Source organism: Cyprinodon tularosa, unplaced genomic scaffold, assembly GCF_016077235.1.
Source record: "Cyprinodon tularosa strain WSP-4 unplaced genomic scaffold, ASM1607723v1 ctg225, whole genome shotgun sequence".
NCBI classification, from domain to species: Eukaryota; Metazoa; Chordata; class Actinopteri; order Cyprinodontiformes; family Cyprinodontidae; genus Cyprinodon; species Cyprinodon tularosa.
Window position 1 is genome coordinate 770,830 of NW_024038839.1, and position 26,400 is coordinate 797,229.

A 26,400-nucleotide genomic window follows, 5' to 3' on the forward strand; every position below is an offset into this window, starting at 1 on the left:
CTAACTGTATTGTTTTTTTGCAATTGTAGAGTCTTGGATAAAAAAGCTAAAACCCGGAGTAGGAGCCGTTCCCATTCACACGGTTCCTACCACCGTCACAGAGACAGGTCCAGCAGCGGCTCCTGTTCTCGCTCACGCTCCCGTAGCCCACAGCGCAGTCGTACAAAGGAAAGACGCACCGAGAGCAGCTCCCGTAACCGCTCAGGCAGCCCACAGCGCAGTCGTACAAAGGAAAGACGCACCGAGAGCAGCTCCCTTAACCGTTCCTGCAGTCCTCGCCATCAACATGGCTGCAGGAGTGAGGAGAGACAAAGGAGGGGGAGGTATGTGAACACAGGAAAAAAAAAAAACTTTCTCAATGCACCAAAATCCAGTATCCATTTGCCTAAGTACTTTTTAGATCATTGAAGTTTAAAAATTATGCATTTAAAAAAAAAAGATTCTTATGGTTTTCCACTTTTTTTGTATTAAAATATAATTTTTCTGATACTTTTTTTTTATCTGAAATTATTTACTGGCTTTCAGGTCCCGGTCTCGTTCCTCATCTCCATCACACAAGTCCCGCTCTTCTCATAATTACCGTTCACGTTCAAGGAGCTCTGAGAGAAAATCGAGAAGAAAACAAGAAAGACGATCATCATCTGAAAGATCAACACCCAAACGCAGGAGGTCTACCAGTACAGAGAGACTTGCAAAGAGACTGCTGGAGGCATCAGGTTTGACTTGATATTTTAGATTTTCAAAATGTTAACCAGGACAAAAAAAAGTCTGACTTTACTCGCTATATTGTCTAACTTAAAATAATCCCAAATATGTATTGCAACACTTAGCTACCCATCAGTGGGTCACAGTTCGGTGCCTACCTTGGTTTTAAGTTTGTGTTTCGGTACTTTTGCAGTTCCTTAAGGGAAGAAAAAGTAAAACATAGAACTACTTATTTTTAGCGTAAACATGAAAAGGTTTAATTTAAAAGGACAGCAAAAAAGATTGCTTGCCATAGATACAAAAATCAAAGTGGAGATCATTCAGGTAGATCAGGGTCTTCACAGCCAAGCATTACCGAAATGCATGATGGCATTTAGCCTGGCGTTGCCTGGTTAATTTGCTCCAGTACATGGAAACATGTCTAATTCACATTTTTATTGACCGTTGAAAACTTGAGATTAATGAGTCGGTTCTGAAACAGTCTGTAGAATAAAATAAAACTCTACAGTCACTGGAAACAGGAAGCACTTTACATGAATGTTGAAAATGACTAGAGGCTATGGCCTTCCGTCAAAGGTCACTAACAATCCAAACAAGTTATTCCATTTCATCCATCTTTAGGTGTCCAGTCTCTCTCAAACCCTTCGGATTTGGAGGCATTGGTAAAATCTTTGACACCTACTTTAATAGCTGAACTAAATAAAGGGAAGCCAAGATCCTCTTCGCCGTCCTCTGGGTCTACTACAGAGACAGACTCTTCGGACACTGAGGCAAGTTATTCTCCATGCTAATTAAATGGCAAACAAAAAAAATATATGCAAGTGACGGAGATAAACTACCGTAATAGTAGATTTACCACTTTAGCTCACAATACTCTATTAAAAAGAAATCCTGTATTTACTCTTTTTCTGTTTCTGCCCTCTGTCCAGGATGAGTCCTCATCTGAAAGGTCAGTGAAGCTCAAAGGGATCCGATGCTATAACTCATACAGTGAACTCTCCACTGCCCTGAAGTCATTTGGGAAGATCGAGACGATTTTGCTACGTAGAGCTCGACAAAAGGTATGTCTAAAGACTGAACATAAAGTGTTCAGGACAAAACGTATGTCATTTGCACACATTTCTCTTAGCTGTAACATCTTGTACTAGGTGTGGGAAAAATATTGATAATCATTAAGTTTTTTACTATTCAACATCAATCCACAAGATCCTCTGCATAATTGTGGGACATTATCACGTAATTAAAGACGTTAAGTAGAGAGATGTAGAAAAATCCCTCCAGACCCTTTTCATAAAACTAGTGTAGGGTGAAAAAACTACAGCTGCTGTCGCAGGAAAGAGTCTTTTATTGAAACAATGAAGGTTTACAATTATAGAGGCTGTTAAGTTCTGATTATTTTGGCAGATTTAAGTTGTTAAGTCTGGAAATAAACCAAGAAACCATGCAAGTTGTAGTTTTTCCTTTAGAGCGGAGGTCTTCAACAGGAGGTCCGGGACCCCTAGAGGGTCCACGGAGGTACTACACGGGGGGGTCGCAAAAGTTTTAGTTGATTATCTTTTTTTTTTATATTCCCCACTGCAATGTTTTCCACTAATTGAAATATCTATATATCACAATTTAGTGAAGTATTTCAAGCTGGGCACCATTTCATGTTTTTTCTACTTTAATAATCCCCGAGGGAATTTACTTCTCTGCATTTAACCCAGAGTCACAGTCTGTGGGAATGGGGGATCGAACTCACAACCTCATGATTCAAAAGGATACAAAACCTGTCCTGTCAACCAGGAATCGGAATCAGAAATACCTTTATAATCCCAGGGTGAAATTACTTTTAACATATTTCTCCATCTATTATAGAGTGACTATAGTTTGATATACGCAATTTCATACAATTTATATATTTAGGTGGTCCCCGCTCCATCTTGCCATCGGTTTGGGGGTCCTTGGCCTGGAAAACGTTGAAGACCCCTGCTTTAGAGAATATTATATATGCTGCTGCTGATTATGTTAATCATATGAGATTAAAAATAATATTTAATCTAGAACTCTAACTATGCTTGTAGATATATATTTATACAGCAATGTTTTTCAGCAGGGCTGCAGCTATCGATTCTTTCAGCAATCAATTAATCTCAATACATTTGTTTAGTTTAATTAATTTAATTGAAAGTCCTTTTTTTTTTAACAGTGTCCTGTCTGGCAATGTGGCAATAAGAATAATTGTCTTGATGCCAAAAAGAGCCCAACAGATTTTACTTTCACAAGTGGAGCGGTATGGCAATTGCCATATTGCTCCACTTGTTTCATGTATATAAATTGCTTTATTATAATTATGCAGGGAGTTTTACAGTTTATATGGACACTGCAATGTAAATAGAGCAGAAGAAGAAAAGGAAAAAAGAAAAAAAAGAAAAATGAAAGAAAGAAGAGATTGAAAATGTTTTGTCCTTATCTCCTTTCTGTCTGCTTCATCACCTGTAACGAGATGAAAAAAGAACAGCACAACCGAAAGACATGGTACGAGATATACAATAAAGCAACACCTTTAAACTATCGCTAAAGTAATATTATTAAGTCTGACATGTACTCTGTGGTGGAAAAATACTTTCAGTAAAACATTTATATTTGGAATTTAGAAAAAAATCTGTGTGTATTTATTTCTTTTTTTTATACTTTATGTTTATTGAATGTGTTTCATTTATCAATCACATACAGAAAACAGAACAGAATTACTGTCGACAAGAAGAATTACTTACATTCTGACAAAGATGAACAGATACAGGATGAAAACAGCATACAATTTTACATTTCAATCTTGGGATTTTTGAGCAGCTTTTGAAGTGACAGTAAAAGTGACCTGATTCAGTTATTGTTTTCTAGAAATCTAGTCCATTTGCTCCATCTCTTTTTATAAAGATCCGATTGCAGTCTCAAATCTGTGTGTATTTTATATGCATTGCAAATGCAACAACTCTTACAAAAAAAATTACATGTAATAAAATATTTATACAATACAAAGCTTTTTAATCCTAAAGGAAAATGTTTATATTTGTATAGAGTTTTCTTAATTGCTGCTGTAGTTTGATTATTCTTTCAGCAGACAGCCTTTAGGATGACATATTCCAATATTAGTTTTTTGCTTGATATTTGGCCGATATCTAATATAAATGTTGGACCCTGTCAGAAACTACCAGATACCTTTTTTCCCTCAGTCTAACCTTAAAGGAGAACACGTTTGTTTTTCACATTGGCCCCTTGATTTTATGATATTACATCATGTTCTACTCACCCTTATGAGTTTTGTGTCATTTGGAGCCGTTCTGAAGATATTCTGTTAGGTTATATCCAAGTAACGTTTTCCTGTGGGCAACGACTTGAAGGCACAAACTAAACTGTTCATAATTTATCATTTATGGTACGCCAGCATTCATAACATGTAGGCAAATCACAGCGTGGATGGTAGTGCTGGAGTGCATCTAGCGATCTATACCAACTATAAAAAGGCAATCTTTATGAGATGGTTAAACATAAATACTGCTCTGCACATCATCATCTGCCATGGTTGCTGTTGTTCTTGCCGTTTCTTCATGGCAAGACACAGAATAGTGACCTTTGTCGGGTATTAATGGCGTTTAGGTCGGATGAATGCGACCTGGCCGTTCAGACACAGGTCGCTTTTGAAAAGATCAGATTGGTATCAGATTTAGTACCAAATAGCCAAGTGGCCTGGGTTGCATTGGAAAAAAATCGGATCTGTGTTGTCTAGACTGCCATGAAAAGATCAGATAAAGGTCACATATGGGCCAAAAAATCAGATTTGGGTCACTTCAGGCTGCTGTGTGAACTGAGCCAAAAGGAATACAAGTTTATCATGTTTGCTTTATTGTAGGCAAAGGTCATTTTCAGGGAAGTGGAAGCTGCAGAGAAACTCCGGCTCGCCAAGGGCTTCGACTTGATAGCAAACTATATTTCTGTGATTCCTGCTTCCACTCCTACTAAAGAGCAGAAGACCACTCCTCCGCTGTAAGTCATAAAAATATCTGTAGAATTGCTGCTATTTAGTTTTTTTTTTTTTTTGTTTTTTTTTAACATCCAAGCAATTAGTCAAATTTGAATATATGTTGTCGTCTCATACCTTTATCCTTTTTCTGTGCAAAGAAAATCTGCTGACGATGATGTCACATCCCGAAAGAAGGAAACTGCTTCACATTCCTTACCTCAAGAGAAAACTACAACCGGCACGAGTGGAAGGGCTGCAGATCAGAGAGATGACACTGAGACAAAGATCACCAGCCTCAAAGAAGAGACGGCTTCAGCCCCAGCGGAACCTAAAACTAAAGCAGACAGTTCAGGAACCAAAGAAGCCAAAGCTGTAAAAGATTCAGAAAGTGGGCTTTATGCTGGGGAAGATGTCAATGAAGAAAAACAGGCATCTGTAAAAGATTCAGAAAGTGGGCTTTATGCTGGGGAAGATGTCAATGAAGAAAAACAGGCATCTGCAATAGATTCAGAAAGTGGGCTTTATGCTGGGGAAGCGTTCAATGCAGAAAAACAGGCATCTGCAATAGATTCAGAAAGTGGGCTTTATGCTGGGGAAGCGTTCAATGCGGAAAAACTGGCATCTGCAATAGATTCAGAAAGTGGGCTTTATGCTGGGGAAGCGTTCAATGCGGAAAAACTGGCATCTGCAATAGATTCAGAAAGTGGGCTTTATGCTGGGGAAGCGTTCAATGCGGAAAAACTGGCATCTGCAATAGATTCAGAAAGTGGGCTTTATGCTGGGGAAGCGTTCAATGCAGAAAAACTGGCATCTGCAATAGATTCAGAAAGTGGGCTTTATGCTGGGGAAGCGTTCAATGCGGAAAAACTGGCATCTGCAATAGATTCAGAAAGTGGGCTTTATGCTGGGGAAGATTTCAATGCAGAAAGTTCTGCAGAGGAAAAAGCTGAGAAGTCCATAAAACCCAGTGATGCTCAGCTCTCCAGTCCAGCTGAGACCCCACCTGCTTCATCAAAGCAGGATCCAAACTTGCCAACTGAAGCTGATCCTAAAGGTGAATATTTGACTTTCTATACTGAGGTTTTTAAGGGATTTATTAATGGAAATGAGCAGAGTTTATAAAGCTAAGTTCAAAGAAGGTCTATTATCATCATTATAAAGCTGGTTTATATCCAGAAAGAATCAATCATGGTTTCCACTCAGTCTCTTTGGATTTTTATTGGGCTGATTTGACTGTTCATCTCTGAAGGCTTGTTAGGGTGGATGGCGCCACTTTTTAAAAATAGACAGGTGTAAATAAATTAAGGAGGGAGAAAAGACTGAATGCCTCTAAAAATCTAACCATGGATGGCTGAATATGATCTTTGTCTCACATATGGCTGGGAATCTGGGACACAGCCAGATGTGAGACATGGCAGGACTGCTTTGCTAAATGTAAGAGGCTCTTCCACCATTTAAAGAAACGGCTTGTCGTCTTGGTTACTCTATTCAGGTTAACTGCAGTAAATATTGCTGTAAAATAGACTAGAATCTATTTTAAATAACAAATCTATCCCCTCTAAACAGTGGTGTCAAAAGTACGCACATTTATACAAGTATAGATACTGCAGTTTAAAAACACTCTGGTAAAAGTTGAAGTATCAACCTAACCTCTTTACTCAAGTAAAAGTGAAAAAGTATGTGTTCCAAGAACTACTTAAAGTATAAAAGTATAAAGTAACCTTAAAAAAAAAAACCAGTCTCCATCTCCTGATACGCTCCTGCCTGTGTCCAACCTTTCAGACATTTCAACATCTTTTCCTGAAGCGAACATTGTAGCATGGCATAGACAATTCACAATTGCAATCTGATGATTTCCTTTAGCTAACCAATGAGTGTTTGCGATATATGACTCATCCAGTTACACTAGTTTTCACTAGACGTGGATGAGGCCAATGATCTGCATTGGATGGCGCACATAACATGGAATAAATATTTATCAAGATTAAACCGAAGCCAAGAGTAAGGAGTAATGTTCGTTTTAAATATTTAAGGAATAGAAAGTACAGATAATTATGTGAAAATGTAATGAGTAGAAGTAGGAAGAAAAATAAGTATTGGAGTAAAGTATAGATACTTAAAAACTGTACTTAAGTACAGTAACGAAGTATTTGTACGTATTTGTTAGTTGACACCTCTGCCTCTAAAGTTTAATTATTTACTAATTATTATGTAGGCAGCAAAAAGCCCTAATCTAAAAGAGGACAACTTAGGGATGTTTATCAGTGAATAATCCATAATAATGATCTACTGACTTTATCTATTGGATCCTCAGAGCGCTTTATTGTCCCAATTTAATGTCAAAGCAAATTAATTCCTTGTAGATAAATCTACAAGGAATAAACTTAATTCATTTGGCGTTTAGCAGTAATATAATACTAGTATCAATGTCCTGCATAACTACAGAGTTGTGCAGTTCAGGTAAAACCTGAAAAAAAAGTTTAATCTGTTATTAGATTATGTGTAAATCACTAAAGCTTTTTGATCCCAAAGGTTCAGAAGACGTTGGCCCTGAAGAAGCTGAAAAAGACTCTTCAAAAGATGTTCACGACACACAAGTCATAGATGGAGACAATTTAATGGATGAGACCATAACAGAATCTGAAGGTCCAGAAACCGATGCCCCAAATGAGCTGGTTTCTAAACCTGACGGTGAACACAAACCAGAGGAAAACGTTGTTCACCAAGGGGTGGATTCTATGGAGGTTGGATCAACAGCAAGAGAAGAAGAAATCCGGGCTGAAAAAGTGGAAGAAAAAACAGACGATTCGACAGCCTTGGGAGACCCAAGGCCCAGAAGAAGCCAGAGAACCAAGATGTCTAAGACTGAGGAGGACCCTCCAAAGAAGTTTATGTCAAGAGCAAAGAACAGAAAAGCAGAACAAGAGGCAGAAAAAACAGAGGAAGCTACTGCGGCTTTAGATGCTGCTGAGAAAGAGGTGACTGAAGAAGATGAACCTGTGATGCAGCAGAAACCCAAGAGAGGGAGACCAAGGAAAAGCAGCAGGAACACTAGAAACCAAAAGGCTGCTTTGAAAAACAAACAGCCCTGCAGTCCAGCAGCTGTGGAAGAAGATTTACAGGACAATGACTCAGTGGTGGAAGAGAAGGTTAATGAAGCTCCTGGAGGAGAGACAAACTCAGCAGAGCCTCAAAAGGACGTAGAAAAGACAGTTGAGAGAACAAGCTCTGCTAGAAATGAGGAAGAGGAGCTTCAGGCCGTCACATCTCTGGATGCTCCGGTTCAGGAGATGAAAGTGGAAGAAACTAGCAGCCTGGAGGTAGCAGGAGATGAATTTAGAAGAGAAACAGATGTTCAAGATGAAGGAGAAAACCCAGCAGAAGTGCTGGTCTCTGAGGAGCAGAGTCCGATTCAATCGTCTGGGGATGCTAAAGATGCTGAAGGAGCTTTATCTGGTGCAGACGGGTCCAAACAGGAAGTCTTAGAGGAACCGAGTCTGAATCCGTTAGCTGATCCTTTAAATCAGGATGGACTTTATTCTGAAGGGACAATTCAAGACTCCTTAAAGGAAGAGAGTCTGGCTGTGTCTGACTCTAATGTAGAGGCTTCACCTGAGGAGTCAGCTCCTCCAGAGGAACCTGCTGCAGGAGAAACCACCCCACCACCAGAAAGCAATGAGTGGGAAAAACCTACAGCTGATCTCAACGAAGAAAAATGTGTCTCCTCCATGTCTGAGGTGAACATTTGATCTTTTGGAGCTTATCTGTGCAGAAATCAATGAGGTGACTGAATGGCTGATTTGTTTTTTTTATAGATCACATCAGAGGTAAATGAAGCAGGTGGAGCCGAGAACAGATGTGACACTGAGGAAGGAGAAACTCTGAGATCTGCTAAACGCAAACATGATGAGAGCACAGGTCTGAATGCTTCCAGAGTTATTTTCAAATATTCATTATTGAGTTATGACTGCAGTTAGCTATTGCAGCGGCAGAGGAGGGCAGTTTTAAGTTTGAAAGTCTGACTTGTGTTTTCAGATGAGGCTGCGAATATTGTATCGGCAGAGGAGGAGGGAAAAGCAGATGAAGACGAAGATAAAAAGGAAGTTAAAACTCCCAGAGGCAGAGGTCGCCCCAGGAAGAAAGCTAGGAAGACTCCTGGTAACACAATGACTGAGACACACTGAGGTTAGGGTTCAAATCCAAAGATCACTGAGGTTTTCTTCTTTGGCAGTGAAAAAATCTACCCGAGGTCAAAGAGCTGAGGCTGAACCAGAGAGAGAAGAAGAAGAAAAGGAGTCTTTCTCTGCTTCACTGGATTCTTCCTCTGCTTTGGATAAAGACTCGTCTGCCTCTTCAGGCGCCGTCCAGACAGAGACCAAGCGGACTGTGGAGGAAACAGACGGTTCTTTGGTCTGTGATGAACAGCAGCTCCAGTTTGAGGATCCTGATGGAGAGAAACAGGAGGAAGGTTTGAAGGAGGAGAGAGAAGGATCTGAAATTAAAGGTAAAACATGCTGCCTTAGAAGAGTCTTAGAGGAACCGAGTCTGAATCCATTAGCTGATCCTTTGAATCAGGATGGACTTTATTCTGAAGGGACAGTTCAAGACTCCTTAAAGGAAGAGAGTCTGGCTGTGTCTGACTCTAATGTAGAGGCTTCACCTGAGGAGTCAGCTCCTCCAGAGGAACCTGCTGCAGGAGAAACCACTCCAACAACAGAAAGCAATGAGTGGGAAAAACCTACAGCTGATCTCAACGAAGAAAAATGTGACTCCTCCATGTCTGAGGTGAACATTTGATCTTTGGGAGCTTATCTGTGCAGAAAATCAAGGAGGTGACTGAATGGCTGATTTGTTTTATTTTAGATCACATTAGAGGTAAATGAAGCAGGCGGAGCCGAGAACAGAGGTGACACAGAGGAAGGAGAAACTCTGAGATCTGCTAAACGCAAACATGATGAGAGCACAGGTCTGAATGCTTTTAATTATTGAGTTATTATGACTGCAGTTAGCTATTGCAGTGGCAGAGGAGGGCTGTTGTGAGTTTGAAAGTCTGACTTGTGTTTTCAGATGAGGCTGCTAATATTGTATCGGCAGAGGAGGAGGGAGAAGCAGATGAAGACGAAGGTAAAAAGGAAGTTAAAACTCCCAGAGGCAGAGGTCGCCCCAGGAAGAAAGCTAGGAAGACTCCTGGTAACACAATGACTGAGACACACTGAGGTTAGGGTTCAAATCCAAAGATCACTGAGGTTTTCTTCTTTGGCAGTGAAAAAATCTACCAGAGGTCAAAGAGCTGAGGCTGATCCAGAGAGAGAAGAAGAAGAAGAAAAGGAGTCTTTCTCTGCTTCACTGGATTCTTCCTCTGCTTTGGATAAAGACTCGTCTGCCTCTTCAGGCGCCGTCCAGACAGAGACCCAGCAGACTGTGGAGGAAACAGACGGTTCTTTGGTCTGTGCTGAACAGCAGCTCCAGTTTGAGGATCCTGATGGAGAGAAACAGGAGGAAGGTTTGAAGGAGGAGAGAGAAGGACCTGAAATTAAAGGTAAAACATGCTGCCTTAGAAGAAAGTTTGTGAACTTCATTCATTTTCTGCAGTAATCAATGTGCTGCGTAACTACAATTATGTGGTTCAGATAAAACCTGAAAAAAGGTTTATTTTTAGATTATGTGTAAAACACTAAAACTTTTTGATCCTACAGGTTCAGAAGACATTGGGCCAGAAGAAGCTGAAAAAGACTCCTCAAAAGATGTTCACGATGGTGAAAGCATGGAAACAGAAAGTTCTGAAGATGAAAAAGCTGAGAATTCCATAAAACCCAGTGATGCTCAGCCCTCCAGTCCAGCTGAGATCCCACCTGCTTCATGGAAGCAGGATCCAAACCTCCCAACTGAAGCTGATCCTAAAGGTGAATATTTGACTTTCTATACTGAGGTTTTTAAGGGTTTTATTAATGGAAAATTGCAGAGTTTATAAATCGAGAGTTGCGCATCTAACTACGGTTCTATGAATCCCGGATGACCGCCAGAGGGCGGTGCTGAAAGCACTGAATGTTCCCTTCGGGCATGCGCAGTTCGAGTAATTATACCAACAGTCACACCTGTGACACCGGATGACCACTCAGAAGCTATATAGCCTGGTGTCATCCTTTGTTCTGCTCCTACAGAATCTTCTCGCAAAAGCAAGGATTCTGAGTGACAGAGAAGCTCTGGCGGTCATCCAGGTTTCATAGAACCGTAGTTGCATACGTAACTCTCGTTCTATTTCATCCCTACTGACCGCCAGAGGGCAGTGCTGAAAGCACTGAATGACTAATGCCGACGATGTCGCAAGGAATCCTGAGCACATACCTCACTGAGGAGGCCCAGCAGAACCCTGTAAAAGGAGCTGACCCAGGGGATGAGGGGCAGCCACATTGACACTGTAGAACCTGGTGAAGGTGGTTGGGGAAGCCCATGAAGCAGCGGCACATGTTGCTTCTAGTGGAACCCCTCTCAAAGCCACCCAGGAAGCGGAGACACTCCTGTTGGAATGTACTCTCACACCGACTGGCAGGGAGCAGTGACCTGCAGCGTAGGCATGGCAGATGACACTCACAACGCTGTTTAGAAAGAGGACAGCCTAACCTTGCACCCCCATAGCATAGGAAAAGGTGGTCCGAGCGTCTCAGATTGGCGGTGGCTGCAAAGTATGCCTCCAACGCCCTTACTGGGCACAACAACTCAAGACTCATACTCAGTTGCACCTGGCTGAGGTTTAAACTGAGCCAGCCGCAATGGCTGGTTACGGTGAAAAGGAGACGATACCTTAGGCACAAACCCAGTATTGGGCCACAGGGTAACACCAGAGCCATCTGGAGCCCACCTGATACACATAGGTCTGACAGAGAGAGCATGTAGCTCGCTGACCCTCTTAGCTGAGACCATAGCCATCAGGAAAGCAGTCTTGCAGGAGAGCCACTTGAGTTCGGCTTGTGACAAAGGCTCGAATAGATGGTGGCACAGAGCTGCGTGAACCAACGGCAGATCCCAATCTGGGGCTCATGGATCCGGCCACTGGCATAACCTACGAGCACCACGTAGCATAGTAAAAGGTGGTCCAAGCGTCTCAGATTGGCGGTGGCTGCAATGTGAAAAAGTGAAACCAGTTCATGGTGCCCCACTGTACGGTTGTCGACAGATCGGTGAATACACGAAATTGCTGCAACATACACTTTAAGGGTTGAAGGACAGCAACCCTTATCAAGGAGAGACTGGAGGATCTCTAAGATAGTGGGCACCGAGCAGGAAACCGGGTTCTCATTGTGGGCAGAGCACCACTGAGAAAAGAGGCGCCATCTGTTAGCATACTGCAGCAGAGTGGAGGGCGACCTAGCACTCAATATGGTGTGTCTCACGGTGTCTGAACACCCAGTAAGCCTCCCAGGGGCCATGCCCAAAGCTGGAGACGTTGAGGGTTGGGGTGCTATATCTGTCCTCCCAACTGAGACAGCAGATCCCACCTTGCTGGAAGACGCCATGGAGTACCGTGACACAGACTCCAAAGCACCGGGAACCACGGCCGCGCTGGCCAGAACGGAGCTACCAGCAACACTCTGTGGCCCTGCTCGAGAACCCTCCGTAGAGTCGGCCAAATCAGCGAGAGGGATGGAAAGGAATACAGGAGAACCTGCGGCCATGGATGAGCCAGTGCATCCTGGCCCAGTGCGCCCGCCATCCCGGTCAGGGAATACTACAGGGGGCAATGGGTCTACTCCCCTTGGGCGAACAGATCTACCTCTGCCTGCCCAAAGAGGTTCCAGATTATGCGCACTACGTCGCATAACCGGTGAAGAGACCACCCTGGAGCAGGTGCCTGGCAACCTGGTTCTGCCGTCCTGGCAGATACGCTGCACGCAGGGTACTCAGACGTCTATTCCAGGAGATCTCTCGACACCTTCAAGAGACCTGCTGACCTGGTGCCTCCTTGGTGGTTTATATGATAAACAAAAGAGATGTTGTCTGTTCGAATCAGCACATGCCCTCCCTCTAGGTGGGGCATAAGGCACCTGAGGGTCATGTGCACAGCCAGCAGCTCCAGCACATTTATGTGTTCGGTGCGCTCCCTTGGGTCCCAGAGACCCCAAACATCTCTGTGTTGCCACACGTTACCCAAGCCCATGAGGCTGGCATCCGTGGTGACCACTTCCCTTCGACACACCACCAGTGTCCTGAACAGATGCAGAGAGGGCTAACATGATGTGCGCCAGGGAATTACAAAGGCGGCCAGCACGCACTCCTGCATTGTACGCCTTACAGAGGAGGTCATCTGTAACCCGACATTGAGTCCGCAGGCACTGGACACTCAGGACGCAGGGCTTCATCTGGTGACACAATCAGTGAAACAACAGCGGGTTCAATTGCTGGCATATGGTCCAGTGCCGGCCTTCACCGACTCATGCTTGGCAGCTAAAAGGCAACCATCTTAGGAGAGACGTGACAACTCTCTCGGTTCCCGCACTCGGTTCCGGCTCTCGGTACACACTCCCCTCTCCGGGAGAGGGGCAGAGATGCCGTGGTCCCATCACGGCGCTTAGAACGCTTGGGGGGAACCACCTGCCCAGAGGGCGAAAGGTCCGAGCCCTTCAGTGGGCACGACTGAGCCAACCAAGCCACCCTCACTGCATGGGGCATAAAGCTGCAGTTCCTGGAGGAGTTCTCAGACAGCACCTTCAAAACGTGCTCATGTCCAAGGCAGGTAGGGCACAGGTCTTGGCCATCCTCTGCCTGCAGGGCAGCCCCACAATCCATGCAGCTATGAGAGCCATCCATGTCGAAGGCCGACAAGGCTTTAAGAACAAAAAATTATCTAAAATCGGGAGAGGGGGCGCAAACACAGTCATCACAAATTATAGCAGAGAAACGAAAGAGGCTGCGAACACAAGGCAGCCGATAGTGGGAGAGGGGGCGAGAACCGCTACCGTCACCAGGTATAAAAACCAATAAACCAAAAAAGCTAACAAGCTGTATGGTAACTTAAGTTGGGAGTAGGAGCGAAAAACGCTGCTGTCAGCAATTAAAAGAGCAGACCAACGAAAAGGGTGCAAAAAAGGTTGATATTGGGAGAGGGGGCGAAAAACGCTGCCGTCACCATTTATAACAGAGTGGACCAACGAAAAAGGCTACAAACAAACCAAAAAAGGCTAACAACGTTAGCCGTCTCCAACTTCGGCAAGTGAAGCTGACCACACTTGGTTGGGAGAGGGAGCGAAAACTGCTGCCGTCACTGATTATAAAAGCGTAGCCTGGTGGAAAAAAAGGCTGCAAGTAGGGCATATACTGGGTGAGGGGGTGAAAACCGCTGCCGTCACCAGGTATAACACCAACAAACTAAAGAAGCTAACTACGTTAGCCGTATATAACTTCGGCAGTGAAGTTGTTCACACTGGGAGTAGGGGCGAAATCGCTGCCGTCACCAGTTCAAAATAAAACAGCACGAAGCTGTACATAAAATGTTAAGAAAAAGCCGTGAGCTGGGACAGGGGGCGCGGACGCTACCATCACCAGCAAACAAACTAACTAACCCTCCGTAATCTTCAGAATCGACCCGTTGCAGCCCTGGGAGGGCGGAGAATAACCGCAACTCCAGTCAGCAAGAGACAGAAGCTTTAAACAGCGGGTAGGCTAGCGAACCGCTTGCGAGGAGAAAAAAGGAGCAGAGCAAAGGATGACACCAGGCTATATAGCCTTTGAATGGTCATCCGGTGTCACAGGTGTGACTCTGTTGGTATAATTACTCGAACTGTGCATTTACCGAAGGGAACGTTCAGTGCTTTCAGCACCCCCCTCTGGCGGTCAGTAGGGATGAAATAGAACCACTCAGAGTTGAACACGTGAGTGACAAGTATGAAAAGCTTTTGTCAATGGAGCCCCAATTTGACGAGTCACCATGACAACAGGCAACAGGAAGTGCCTATTTCACTCCACTAGAACTAGAGATTTTAATTAAGAGAAAAATAGCACTACAGCTGCAAAGGAGAGGAGGATGGAGAGGAAGATGGCAAAGGAGAATATTGTTGCTCCAGTTAATGCACAAGTTTATATGAAGTAGGCTATGGCAGGCCATTTTTACATTTATTAAAGCACTCTCCTCTCTGTTGTTCCATTTGCAGATCACTAAAATAAGATTCTTCCTGATCAAAATCACACCTCTAGACTGAACTGTAATAATATATTTTCTAAATTATGTTTTTGAAACAGAAACTGAATTTCAGAAAGAAAAACACAAGCAAAATTATACTAGTAAGAATTAAGAATTGGCTGTTTTGACATTTATCAGCTTGACTGAAAATGTATTTATTATATCTGGGGGAAAAAAAATCATAGTAAAAATAATAGAAAATGAAGACCAGTAACAACAGGGATGTGTAGATCTGAAATTAATTTCTAGATGTCCAGAATTTTTATTCTAGATGTGAAAAACGTAATTTTGTTTGAAATGGTCATTTTGACCAGAAAAACTATTTTTATCAGATATCAGGAATACATACTCAGTAAAACTAATACATATCAAAATGGCTCTGCTTCCCTGGATTCTTCCTCTGCTTTGGATAAAGACTCGTCTGCCTCTTCAGGCGCCGTCCAGACAGAGACCCAGCAGACTGTGGAGGAAACAGACGGTTCTTTGGTCTGTGCTGAACAGCAGCTCCAGTTTGAGGATCCTGATGGAGAGAAACAGGAGGAAGGTTTGAAGGAGGAGAGAGAAGGACCTGAAATTAAAGGTAAAACATGTTGCCTTAGAAGAAAGTCTATGAACTTCATTCATTTTCTGCAGTAATATAACACTAGTATCAATGTGCTGCATAACTACAGAGTTATCGTTCAGATAAGACCTGAAAAAAAGGTTTATTCTGAGATTGTGTGTAAAACAAGAAAGCTTTTTGATCCTAAAGGTTCAGAAGATGTTGGCCCTGAAGAAGCTGAAAAAGACTCTTCAAACGATGTTCACGACGGTGAGAACATGGAAACAGAAAGTTCTGCTGAGAATTCCATAAAACCCAGTGATGCTCAGCCCTCCAGTCCAGCTGAGACCCCACCTGCTTCATGGAAGCAGGATCCAAACCTCCCAACTGAAGCTGATCCTAAAGGTGAATATTTGACTTTCTATACTGAGGTTTTTAAGGGTTTTATTAATGGAAATGAGCAGAGTTTATAAAGCTAAACTCAAAGAAGGCCTATTATCATCATTATATTCATCTCTGAAGGCTTGTTAGGGTGGATGGCGCCACTTTTTAAAACTAAATAAAGGAGGGAGAAAAGAGTGAATGGCTCTAAAAATCTAACCATGGAAGACTGAGTATATGCGTCTAAAGAAAAGCAGTCAGAGATGTGGGTACGGTAAGGCTCTGCTCGCCCTTAATGGACGTGCAACAGTGAGAAAAGAGCTGCTTTGGTTTAGAAGGGAGGAAAAACTCTGAGCACCTCTGTGGTGGAGAGATTTTATTTCACATAAAGGTATGAGTTGGACGCACATTCACTGGTTATGGTTTTTATGGCAGCACTGCTGTTCTAAGTCTAAGAGGCTCTTACACCATTTAAAGAAACAGCTTTGGCTAGATACCCAGCTCCTCTACTTCCTGACCTTCAGCTGCTCCTCTGTTTCCTGCCTTTCATTACTGGACAGAATAATTCATCCAGGTGTGTCTGGCCCTTGTCGTCATGGTTACCGAGATCAAATTAACTACAATAAATAACATTGCTGTAAAATAAGCTATCACCTCTAAAATGTAATTATTTACCCATTATTAGTGTTATATTGGCAGTAAGAAGCCAGAGTTTAAATAGGTGAATTTCACATTAAAAATAATAAATTAAAATATTGCTTCAATTGTCGCATATTGGGATTTTTTAATAATAGTATTTTAATTATTTTCTGTGATTTGGTTATTTTTTTTTTTATTATATTTTGATTCAACAGTTATTTAATGTTTATACTTATTTTGTGTGACTTTGGGAGTTTTATCAGTGAATAATGCATAAAAATGATTTGCTCACTTTATTGGATCTCCAGAGTGTTTTATTGTCCCACTTTATAGTCAAAGCAAATGAATTCCTTGTAAATGTAAACCACTGCTACTACTAAACTCTCCTCTGATTCTTCCTCTGCTTTGGATAAAGACACACTGAGGTTAGGGTTCAAATCCAAAGATCACTGAGGTTTTCCTCTTTGGCAGTGAAAAAATCTACCGGAGGTCAAAGAGCTGAGGCTGAACCAGAGAGAGAAGAAGAAGAAGAAGAAGAAGAAGAAGAAGAAGAAGAAGAAAAGGAGTCTTTCTCTGCTTCCCTGGATTCTTCCTCTGCTTTGGATAAAGACTCGTCTGCCTCTTCAGGCGCCGTCCAGCCAGAGACCCAGCAGACTGTGGAGGAAACAGATGGTTCTTTGGTCTGTGCTGAACAGCAGCTCCAGTTTGAGGATCCTGATGGAGAGAAACAGGAGGAAGGTTTGAAGGAGGAGAGAAAAGGACCTGAAATTAAAGGTAAAACATGCTGCCTTAGAAGAAAGTTTGTGAACTTCATTCATTTTCTGCAGTAATCAATGTGCTGCGTAACTACAATTATGTGGTTCAGATAAAACCTGAAAAAAGGTTTATTTTTAGATTATGTGTAAAACACAAAAACTTTTTGATCCTACAGGTTCAGAAGACGTTGGGCCAGAAGAAGCCGAAAAATACTCTTCAAAAGATGTTCACGATGGTGAGAGTATGGAAACAGAAATTTCTGCTGAGAAGTCCATAAAACCCAGTGATGCTCAGCTCTCCAGTCCAGCTGAGACCCCACCTGCTTCATCAAAGCAGGATCCAATCCTCCCAACTGAAGCTGATCCTAAAGGTGAATATTTGACTTTCTATACTGAGGTTTTTAAGGGATTTATTAATGGAAATTAGCAGAGTTTATAAAGCTAAGCTCAAAGAAGGTCTATTATCATCATTATAACAACTGGTTTATATCCAGAAAGAATCAATGATGGTTTCCACTCAGTCTCTTTGGATTTTTATTGGGCTGATTTGACTGTTCATCTCTGAAGGCTTGTTAGGGTGGATGGCGCCACTTTTTAAAACTAAATAAAGGAGGGAGAAAAGAGTGAATGGCTCTAAAAATCTAACCATGGAAGACTGAGTATATGCGTCTAAAGAAAAGCAGTCAGAGATGTGGGTACGGTAAGGCTCTGCTCGCCCTTAATGGACGTGCAACAGTGAGAAAAGAGCTGCTTTGGTTTAGAAGGGAGGAAAAACTCTGAGCACCTCTGTGGTGGAGAGAAATTATTTTAAATAAAGGTATGAGTTGGACGCACATTCACTGGTTATGGTTTTTATGGCAGCACTGCTGTTCTAAGTCTAAGAGGCTCTTACACCATTTAAAGAAACAGCTTTGGCTAGATACCCAGCTCCTCTACTTCCTGACCTTCAGCTGCTCCTCTGTTTCCTGCCTTTCATTACTGGACAGAATAATTCATCCAGGTGTGTCTGGCCCTTGTCGTCATGGTTACTGAGGTCAAATTAACTGCAGTAAATAACATTGCTGTAAAATAAGCTATCACCTCTAAAATGTAATTATTTACCCATTATTGGTTTTATATTGGCAGTAAGAAGACAGAGTTTAAAAGAGGTGAATTTCACATTAAAAATAATAAATTAAAATATTGCTTCACTTGTCGCATATTGGGATTTTTTAATAATAGTATTTTAATTATTTTCTGTGATTTGGTTATTTTTTTAAATTATATTTTGATTCAACAGTTATTTAATGTTTATACTTATTTTGTGTGTTACTCAGTGAATAATGCATAATAATGATTTGCTCACTTTATTGGATCCCCAGAGTGTTTTATTGTCCCACTTTATAGTCAAAGTAAATTAATTCCTTGTAAATGTAAACCACTGCTACTACTAAACTCTTCTATGGTTCTTCCTCCGCTTTGGATAAAGACACACTGAGGTTAGGGTTCAAATCCAAAGATCACTGAGGTTTTCTTCTTTGGCAGTGAAAAAATCTACCGGAGGTCAAAGAGCTGAGGCTGAACCAGAGAGAGAAGAAGAAGAAGAAGAAAAGGAGTCTTTCTCTGCTTCCCTGGATTCTTCCTCTGCTTTGGATAAAGACTCGTCTGCCTCTTCAGGCGCCGTCCAGCCAGAGACCCAGCAGACTGTGGAGGAAACAGACGGTTCTTTGGTCTGGGCTGAACAGCAGCTCCAGTTTGAGGATCCTGATGGAGAGAAACAGGAGGAAGGTTTGAAGGAGGAGAGAGAAGGATCCGAAATTAAAGGTAAAACATGCTGCCTTAGAAGAAAGTCTATGAACTTAATTCATTTTCTGCAGTAATATAATACTAGTGTCAATGTACAGCATAACTACAGATTTATGCTGTTCAGGTAAAAGTTGAAAAAAGGTTTAATCTGATATTAGATTATGTGTAAAACACTAAAGCTTTTTGATCCTAAAGGTTCAGAAGATGTTGGCCCTGAAGAAGCTGAAAAAGACTCTTCAAACGATGTTCACGACGGAACAGACGGTTCTTTGGTCTGTGATGAACAGCAGCTCCAGTTTGAGGATCCTGATGGAGAGAAACAGGAGGAAGGTTTGAAGGAGGAGAGAGAAGGACCTGAAGGCGCTGAGATTAAAGGTAAAACATGGTGCCTAAAGGGGGGATTATACCACTGCAACAATGTAAGGTTGGATTTTTAGGGATGTCCTGATCTGATATCGATGTCGGAAAATTGGTTCAGTATGATTTAAAAAGTTAATATTGGAATAAATCGACCTGCTTCTAAATTCTCAGATACTCCAGAGCTCATAGAAACACTGCTTTTCTTTTTAAGTTTAACTCTTTGGTGAATAAGAAATGTTGTTCATACCTGATGTTATTGATAAATTTGGATTAAAATAAGTAACAAAAGCCTGGATGATTAATGCAGATCGAGTTAATATCAGTCACTCAGACACTCGAAGCTGCAGGATCAGTGAAACAGAGCCCTGATGTTTTTAAGCCATAACTCAGTGACGTTCTCCTTTCTCCTCCACTGAATGTGTTTTAATAAAGATTTCCTGATTTTTCAGATATAACTGAAACAGATCTGCTGATAAATACAACCAGTAACTTTCATATTTTTATTTCATTTAAAAACGTCACAGTGAGCGGGTCACAGAATCATTCAAACCAGCATATTGTTTTAATTAAATGTTTTTCCGTTTCGATTAGTTCAGACTGCCAGAGTACCGTCTAGTTTAAAGGTATAGTGGAGGAGTTTCGCACATTTTTGGAAAGACCCGCTCTCTCCAATTAAATAGAAATGCACATGCATAACCCTGTACCCACTCACGAGAGGGAACGTCTATTAATCACGTGCGAGAGCTTGCACGAGCCATTCGTCCTCATGCAAGGTCTGTTTAAAAGTTGCCGTCTGCATTGCTCACACAAGCTTACTTTCCAAAGATTTGCAATTTTTCCGGTATGTCAGACTCGCCACCGGTAAACATATCACCAGAATGATTGACAGTTAGGAGGACCATTTATCCAGCCTGAAACAGAACAGAAATAAAGCTGCTGATTAAAGGACTTAAAATGATTTATTTCTTTGTTCTGCAGCAGAGAGCAAACAGAGAAGGGAGCCGGCCGGACCTGAAGCAAAGAGATCTAGATCTGTCTCTCCAACTGTTGCTGATAACTTCAGGCTGCCTCCATTTGACCCCGATCTTCCTCTTGGTGAGAAAACATTTAATACTATTTTTTTTTTTTTGTTCCAGTCTGTTTAGTTTATGTTCTTTTGATTAAACCAGAAAAAGAAACCTTTTGCTCTGTTAGAACCTTACATCACTCCAGTCACAGGTACTTGTTATTTTGTGGTTTCTCTTTTAAATGATGGTTGTTTATAGACAGTCTTTAGCAAAGAAAAATAATAATCCTAGTATAACCGAACAGTATTTCATAAATGTACTGAAAACAGCATATAGAATATTTAAAAGGAACATTTTCAGTCAATAGCAATTTTACATAAATCATACAACATACTAGATTGTAAAGTTTTGTGTTTAAAGTATTACTGTCTGAGAGATCCTTATTTAACATACTGTGCAGCACTATGGTGAACAGCATATTTTATGATGTGTTGCAACATAAAAGTGCCATACATATTATAAATAGGGCAGGATTTAGCCACCATACTAATCCACCATTTATAAATTCAAAGGTAATTTAAAGATCTTGTATGTAATGGAATAATGGAATTTAATAAAAATAAAATAAAACGCCTATTCTATTCCAGAGAGTAAGAGATGAATGTAAATTTACCTTACATAAAGTAAATCAATATTAGATGTGGAGAACTGCTCAAAGTTTAAGTCCTCTACATCCTGTCATTGTTTAAAAAAAAAAAAAGCTTAGATTTTTTCTTGTATTATTTCTAAATTGTTAAATTAAGTGTAGCTTCATGTTTTGTAAGGCATACATTCCTAAGCTTTTGCTTCAGCCTAATCCTTTCAGCCACAGTATGTAAACACCATTTGTTTTTATTTCTGAATAAACAAAACTAGTAGCTTAATGAGGTACACAGTTGCTTGGCTAGCAGTGCTGGTCTGTTCCCCTCAGGGTTGATCTAGCTCAGTCTGGCTTTCTGATGTTCTTTCTTGGCTGCCACATTTAGTGTATGTGTGTGTATATAAAAAAACACAGATTTTGTATGCTCTCACGTGTTTTATAGGCGTTCCCTCTTGGGAGCAGGTACAGTGGTGTGCATGTGTATCTTTTCAAAAATTTGCAAAAATCCTCCACTATAGCTTTCATAATTTCTCCTTTCATGTCCTACTTGATTTCTTTTTTTTCTTGCTGTCTAACTTCATCATCTACTTCCGTCTGTGTCGATGTTTGTTTTAAGAAACCTCAACAGGTGCAGAAGGATATAGGAGAGTGAAAGTTTTTATCTAAATCACCTTGAGAGAACGGATCACTTCCATTTCTGCATTAAAAATATTTTTTGTAAATGAGTTTAGCAGCTTGACCCTATAGACATTATTGTTTGGTTTCCTCTACAGGTCAGGAGTTCACTGTGCAGAAACTGGCACGTTTCTGTCAACTGTGCTCGGTTTTCTACCTGAATGAGAATGAGGATAAAGACCTGCACTGCTGCAGTGAGGCACACTATAACAATCTGCAGGTAAACAAACAGGAACCAGGAATCATCAGTGTCTCTGATCGTCTCTCGTTGACTCTTCCTTCTCTTCTGTCTTCAGAAATATTACCAGGAGCTTCAGCAGAACTCTACCAGATCCTGTGAAGAAAACTCCCATGGTTTGGTTTCTGAATGAACTGGATAAAAAACACGATTTAAAGTACTTGGTTAAAGACGTCCCTGGATGAAAAACACTGCTTAGAGAGATTAAGGAAACAGATCCGCTGATTAAACTAGTCAATTTCAATATATTTGTTTCTTCTTGGTTTCATTAATAGAAAATAGTTTCTATCTGTAAATGTTCTTGCTTGTTTTGTGATGCTTCCTTGAAAACTACCAGCATTTTATTGCATTTTGAATAATAGAAGTGTGATTTGATGGAAAGTTTTAATGGGACACTTTGGTACCGACTGAACGGCTTCAGAGTTTAGACCTACAGCTTCAGTTATTTTAATATTTGCTATTTATTCATCAATAAAAGAAAAATAAATTGTCAGGCAAATTAAATCAAGCTATTGCCCTGACCATGATCCATCCCCTCAATATGGCAGCTTTTTACTTCAACTTTTATTCATTTTAATCCCCATCAGCTACAGATTAACACTGCTGCTACTTTCCCAGAGTTCATACGAGGAATAAAAAACAAAAATGCTGAAAACTTAAAGGTGCAGTAGATCTTTTCTGATGCATTTTTCACCATGTGGCTTAAAGATCTCCCCACAGCTGCTTAGCAAGCAGTGAAATAGAACTGGAAGTGAAACTAAAATGTTCCCCGCAGCAGTGAGAGATCAATGAATAACCTTAACCAATCACAAAAGAGTTCTACACGAAGATTAACATAAAAAAACATGCAGAATACTTCATTAGTCTGTAACTGTTTCAATAATAAAAGTTGAAATTAAAATCTCAATACCACCCATAAACCCCCTTATAAAACGCTGTCATTACAAATTTACATCGACACTTATAGTGACTTTAATCCTCACTATTTACCAATTGTGAAAATGCCTCCATCCTATATACACATACACCCCAAATATATACAGTGTAAAAAAAAAAAAAAAGTTGTCAGCCACTGATTGCAAGTTCTAATTAGAAAGATGAAGTGTAATTTTCATTGAAGGTTCACTTCAGCCAAGTGACCAAAAAAAAATAAAGGAAATCATAATATTAACTTTTACGGAATAACATAATGTTGGATTTCAGAGTTTATTTGAAATTTAAGCATTTGGTCAATAACATTGTTGGTGATGACAGGTCAAACGTCTCCTGAGGCCTTTTTCACAGAACCAAGATTCAGGGATTCAGTCTCGATTTCCTGCCTGCTTTTCTCTGCTGTTCCTTAGCAGCAGCAACACCAACGTTAGTGATGTGTGGAGCCCATAGAGCATAACACTATTGGTGCGTGTGTCGTTTCAAGAAAGTCATGTGACCGATACAGGACTGACTCACTAAACTGTGTTTAAAAATGTCTCTACTTTTGCAGTTTATCATTAAACTTATCAAGAATTTTGGAGCAGCCTAAAAAGGATAGGAATATTTCAGCGTTGTTTTTATTTTTAATTTCCTTGTCTCTGTTATCACTCAACTTATCTGAAAGTTAATTTCAAATTGACTTAGTTTACAGTTTACTGTATTCATCGTTTCAAAAATATGATTTAAAATCCTAGTACACAAGCGTCCTCATTTACATTTTCTCCTAAATTGTCACGTTATGTTTATATTATTGATTGGCTGCATAAAAAAAAAAAAAATCTAAAGATATAAGAAATAATACAATGTACCGGTAACTTAAATTATATCATTGTGCTAGGTCATCAAATTGAGTTTAATCTGTCAAATAAGCTGCCTGTAGTGTCTTTAAAGGTCCAGCAGGTGTCAGTATTCTGAGAGACAGGATCAATAGTTTGGCAATGTGTGGAAACGCTTCAAGATGCCTCATTAACCATCACTAACGTACGTCGTCCTGTGCTGCCATGTTGATTTTAGCTCAGCAGCTTTTGTCAGCTCTCTACGTCCCCCTTAAACCATAATACTGCTACATGATTCATAGAGCCGTTTTAGGTCAGACTCTGAAACATTTGAACTTGCACATACCATCAAGTATGATAACTGAAGGTGGAAACAATTCCATATCTTCAGTTGGGCTTTATCACATGATCCAGGACACGACGGAAGAACTAAGGCTACGTTCACACTGCAGGCCTTTTTCGTGAAATCCGATTTTTTTGCATTCCCGTTCACATTTCCAAATATACAGGTGCTGGTCATAAAATTAGAATATCATGAAAAAGTAGATTGATTTCAGTAATTCCATTTAAAAAGTGAAACTTGTATATTATATTCATACATTACATACAAACTCATATATTTCAGATGTTTATTTTGTTTAATTTTGATGATTACAAATGACAACAAATGAAAATCTCAAATTCATCATATCAGAAAATTAGAATATTGTGAAAAGGTTCAAAATTGATGGCCCCTGGTGCCACACTCTAATCAGCTAATTAACTCAAACCACCTGCAAAAGCCTTTAAATGGTCTTTCAGTCTAGTTCTATAGGCTACACAATCATGGGGAAGACTGCTGACTTGACAGTTGTCCAAAAGACGACCATCGACACCTTGCACAAGGAGGGCAAGACACAAAAGGTCATCGCTAAAGAGGCTGGCTGTTCACAGAGCTCAGTGTCCAAGCACATTAATAGAGAGGCGAAGGGAAGGAAAAGATGTGGTCGTAAAAAGTGTACAAGCAAGAGAGATAACCGCACCCTGGAGAGGATTGTGAAACAAAACCCATTCAAAAATGTGGGGGAGATTCACAAAGAGTGGACTGCAGCTGGAGTGAGTGCTTCAAGAACCACCACACACAGACGTATGAAAGACATGGGTTTCTGCTGTCGCATTCCTTGTGTCAAGCCACTCTTGAACCACAGACAGCGTCAGAAGCGTCTTGCCTGGGCTAAAGAGAAACAGGACTGGACTGCTGGTGAGTGGTCCAAAGTCATGTTCTCTGATGAAAGTAAATTTTGCATTTCCTTTGGAAATCAAGGTCCCAGAGTCTGGAGGAAAAGAAGAGAGGCACTTCATCCACGTTGCTTGAAGTCCAGTGTAAAGTTTCCACAGTCAGTGATGGTTTGGGGTGCCATGTCATCTGCTGGTGTTGGTCCATTGTGTTTTCTGAGGTCCAGGGTCAACGCAGCCACATACCAGGAAGTTTTAGAGCACTTCATGCTTCCTGCAGCTGACCAACTTTTTGGAGATGCAGATTTCATTTTCCAACAGGACTTGGCACCTGCACACAGTGCCAAAGCTACCAGTACCTGGTTGAAGGACCATGGTATCCCTGTTCTTAATTGGCCAGCAAACTCTCCTGACCTTAACCCCATAGAAAATCTATGGGGTATTGTGAAGAAGAAGATGCAATACACCAGACCCAACAATTCAGAAGAGCTAAAAGCCACTATTAGAGCAACCTGGGCTATCATAACACCTGAGCAGTGCCACAGACTGATCGACTCCATGCCACGCCGCATTGCTGCAGTAATACAGGCCAAAGGAGGCCCAACTAAATACTGAGTGCTGTACATGCTCATACTTTTCATGTTCATACTTTTCAGTTGGCCAACATTTCTATAAATCCTTTGTTTTTATTGGTCTTCAGTAATATTCTAATTTTCTGATATGATGAATTTGAGATTTTCATTTGTTGTCATTTGTAATCATCAAAATTAAACAAAATAAACATCTGAAATATATGAGTTTGTATGTAATGTATGAATATAATATACAAGTTTCACTTTTTAAATGGAATTACTGAAATCAATCTACTTTTTCATGATATTCTAATTTTATGACCAGCACCTGTATGCTACTTGTATGTGATCTCCTGTGTGAACTGCAGTCATACAACGCAAGTGTTCCACATACGCAGTAGAGGACGCAATGACATCACAGGCCAGCGTGCTCTGTGTTTACGGAAGTAAACATGGATGGTAGTACTGGAGCGCATCTTGCAATCTATACCATCCATAAAAACACAATCTTTACGAGATGGTTAAAATGTATACCGCTCTCCGCATCGTTTGCGATGATTGTTGTTATTCTTCCTGCCTCTGCATAGAAGGACCCAGAATAGTGACCTTTGTCGAGTATTAATGGCGTTCATGTTGGATAAATGTGACCTGGCTGGTCAGACACAGGTCGCATGTGAAAAGATCAGATTTGCATCAGATTCAGGACCACATAGCCAAGTGGCCTGGGTGCCATTGGAAAAAAATCGGATCTGTGTTTTTCAGACTGACATGAAAAGATCAGATCCAGGTCGCATGTGGTCCAAAAAATTGGATTTGGGTCACTTCAGGCTGCTGTGTGAACGTAGCCTTCGTCTCTGCTGGTCTGGGAAAGCCTCAGGCGGAGATGGGGGGAGGCGTCTGTGGAAAGGAAAGTCTGGGAGTACCTGGCCTGCCACGGCGACCCGGATAACACAACGATCTTTGAA

The 26,400-nt window shown here is 41.0% G+C and overlaps 1 protein-coding gene across 1 annotated transcript; it reads left to right on the forward strand.

Moving 5' to 3' along the window:
- The first annotated feature begins 1 nt into the window (after nucleotide 1).
- LOC119784397 (neurofilament heavy polypeptide-like) lies at nucleotides 2–22,148 on the forward strand. The gene is made up of 20 exons (XM_038286430.1): nucleotides 2–323; nucleotides 526–716; nucleotides 1,327–1,475; nucleotides 1,635–1,766; nucleotides 4,595–4,728; nucleotides 4,864–5,759; nucleotides 7,238–8,442; nucleotides 9,569–9,671; nucleotides 9,773–9,895; nucleotides 9,969–10,244; nucleotides 10,402–10,608; nucleotides 15,295–15,459; nucleotides 15,631–15,825; nucleotides 17,068–17,214; nucleotides 17,372–17,566; nucleotides 18,720–18,998; nucleotides 19,176–19,355; nucleotides 20,319–20,435; nucleotides 21,761–21,882; nucleotides 21,959–22,148. The coding sequence occupies exons 7-20, from the start codon at nucleotides 7,324–7,326 to the stop codon at nucleotides 22,031–22,033; spliced, it is 3,303 nt and encodes a 1,100-aa protein (XP_038142358.1). The 5' UTR covers nucleotides 2–323; nucleotides 526–716; nucleotides 1,327–1,475; nucleotides 1,635–1,766; nucleotides 4,595–4,728; nucleotides 4,864–5,759; nucleotides 7,238–7,323; the 3' UTR covers nucleotides 22,034–22,148.
- The last annotated feature ends 4,252 nt before the right edge of the window (nucleotides 22,149–26,400 follow it).

Excerpts from the sequence above, each read along its gene's own strand:
- LOC119784397 (XM_038286430.1), top strand. The coding sequence starts at position 7,324 with ATGGATGAGACCATAACAGAATCTGAAGGTCCAGAAACCGATGCCCCA. Across the intron at positions 17,567-18,719 it reads AACTGAAGCTGATCCTAAAG|TGAAAAAATCTACCGGAGGT; the intron begins GTGAATATTTGA and ends CTTCTTTGGCAG. Across the intron at positions 20,436-21,760 it reads TGACCCCGATCTTCCTCTTG|GTCAGGAGTTCACTGTGCAG; the intron begins GTGAGAAAACAT and ends TTTCCTCTACAG.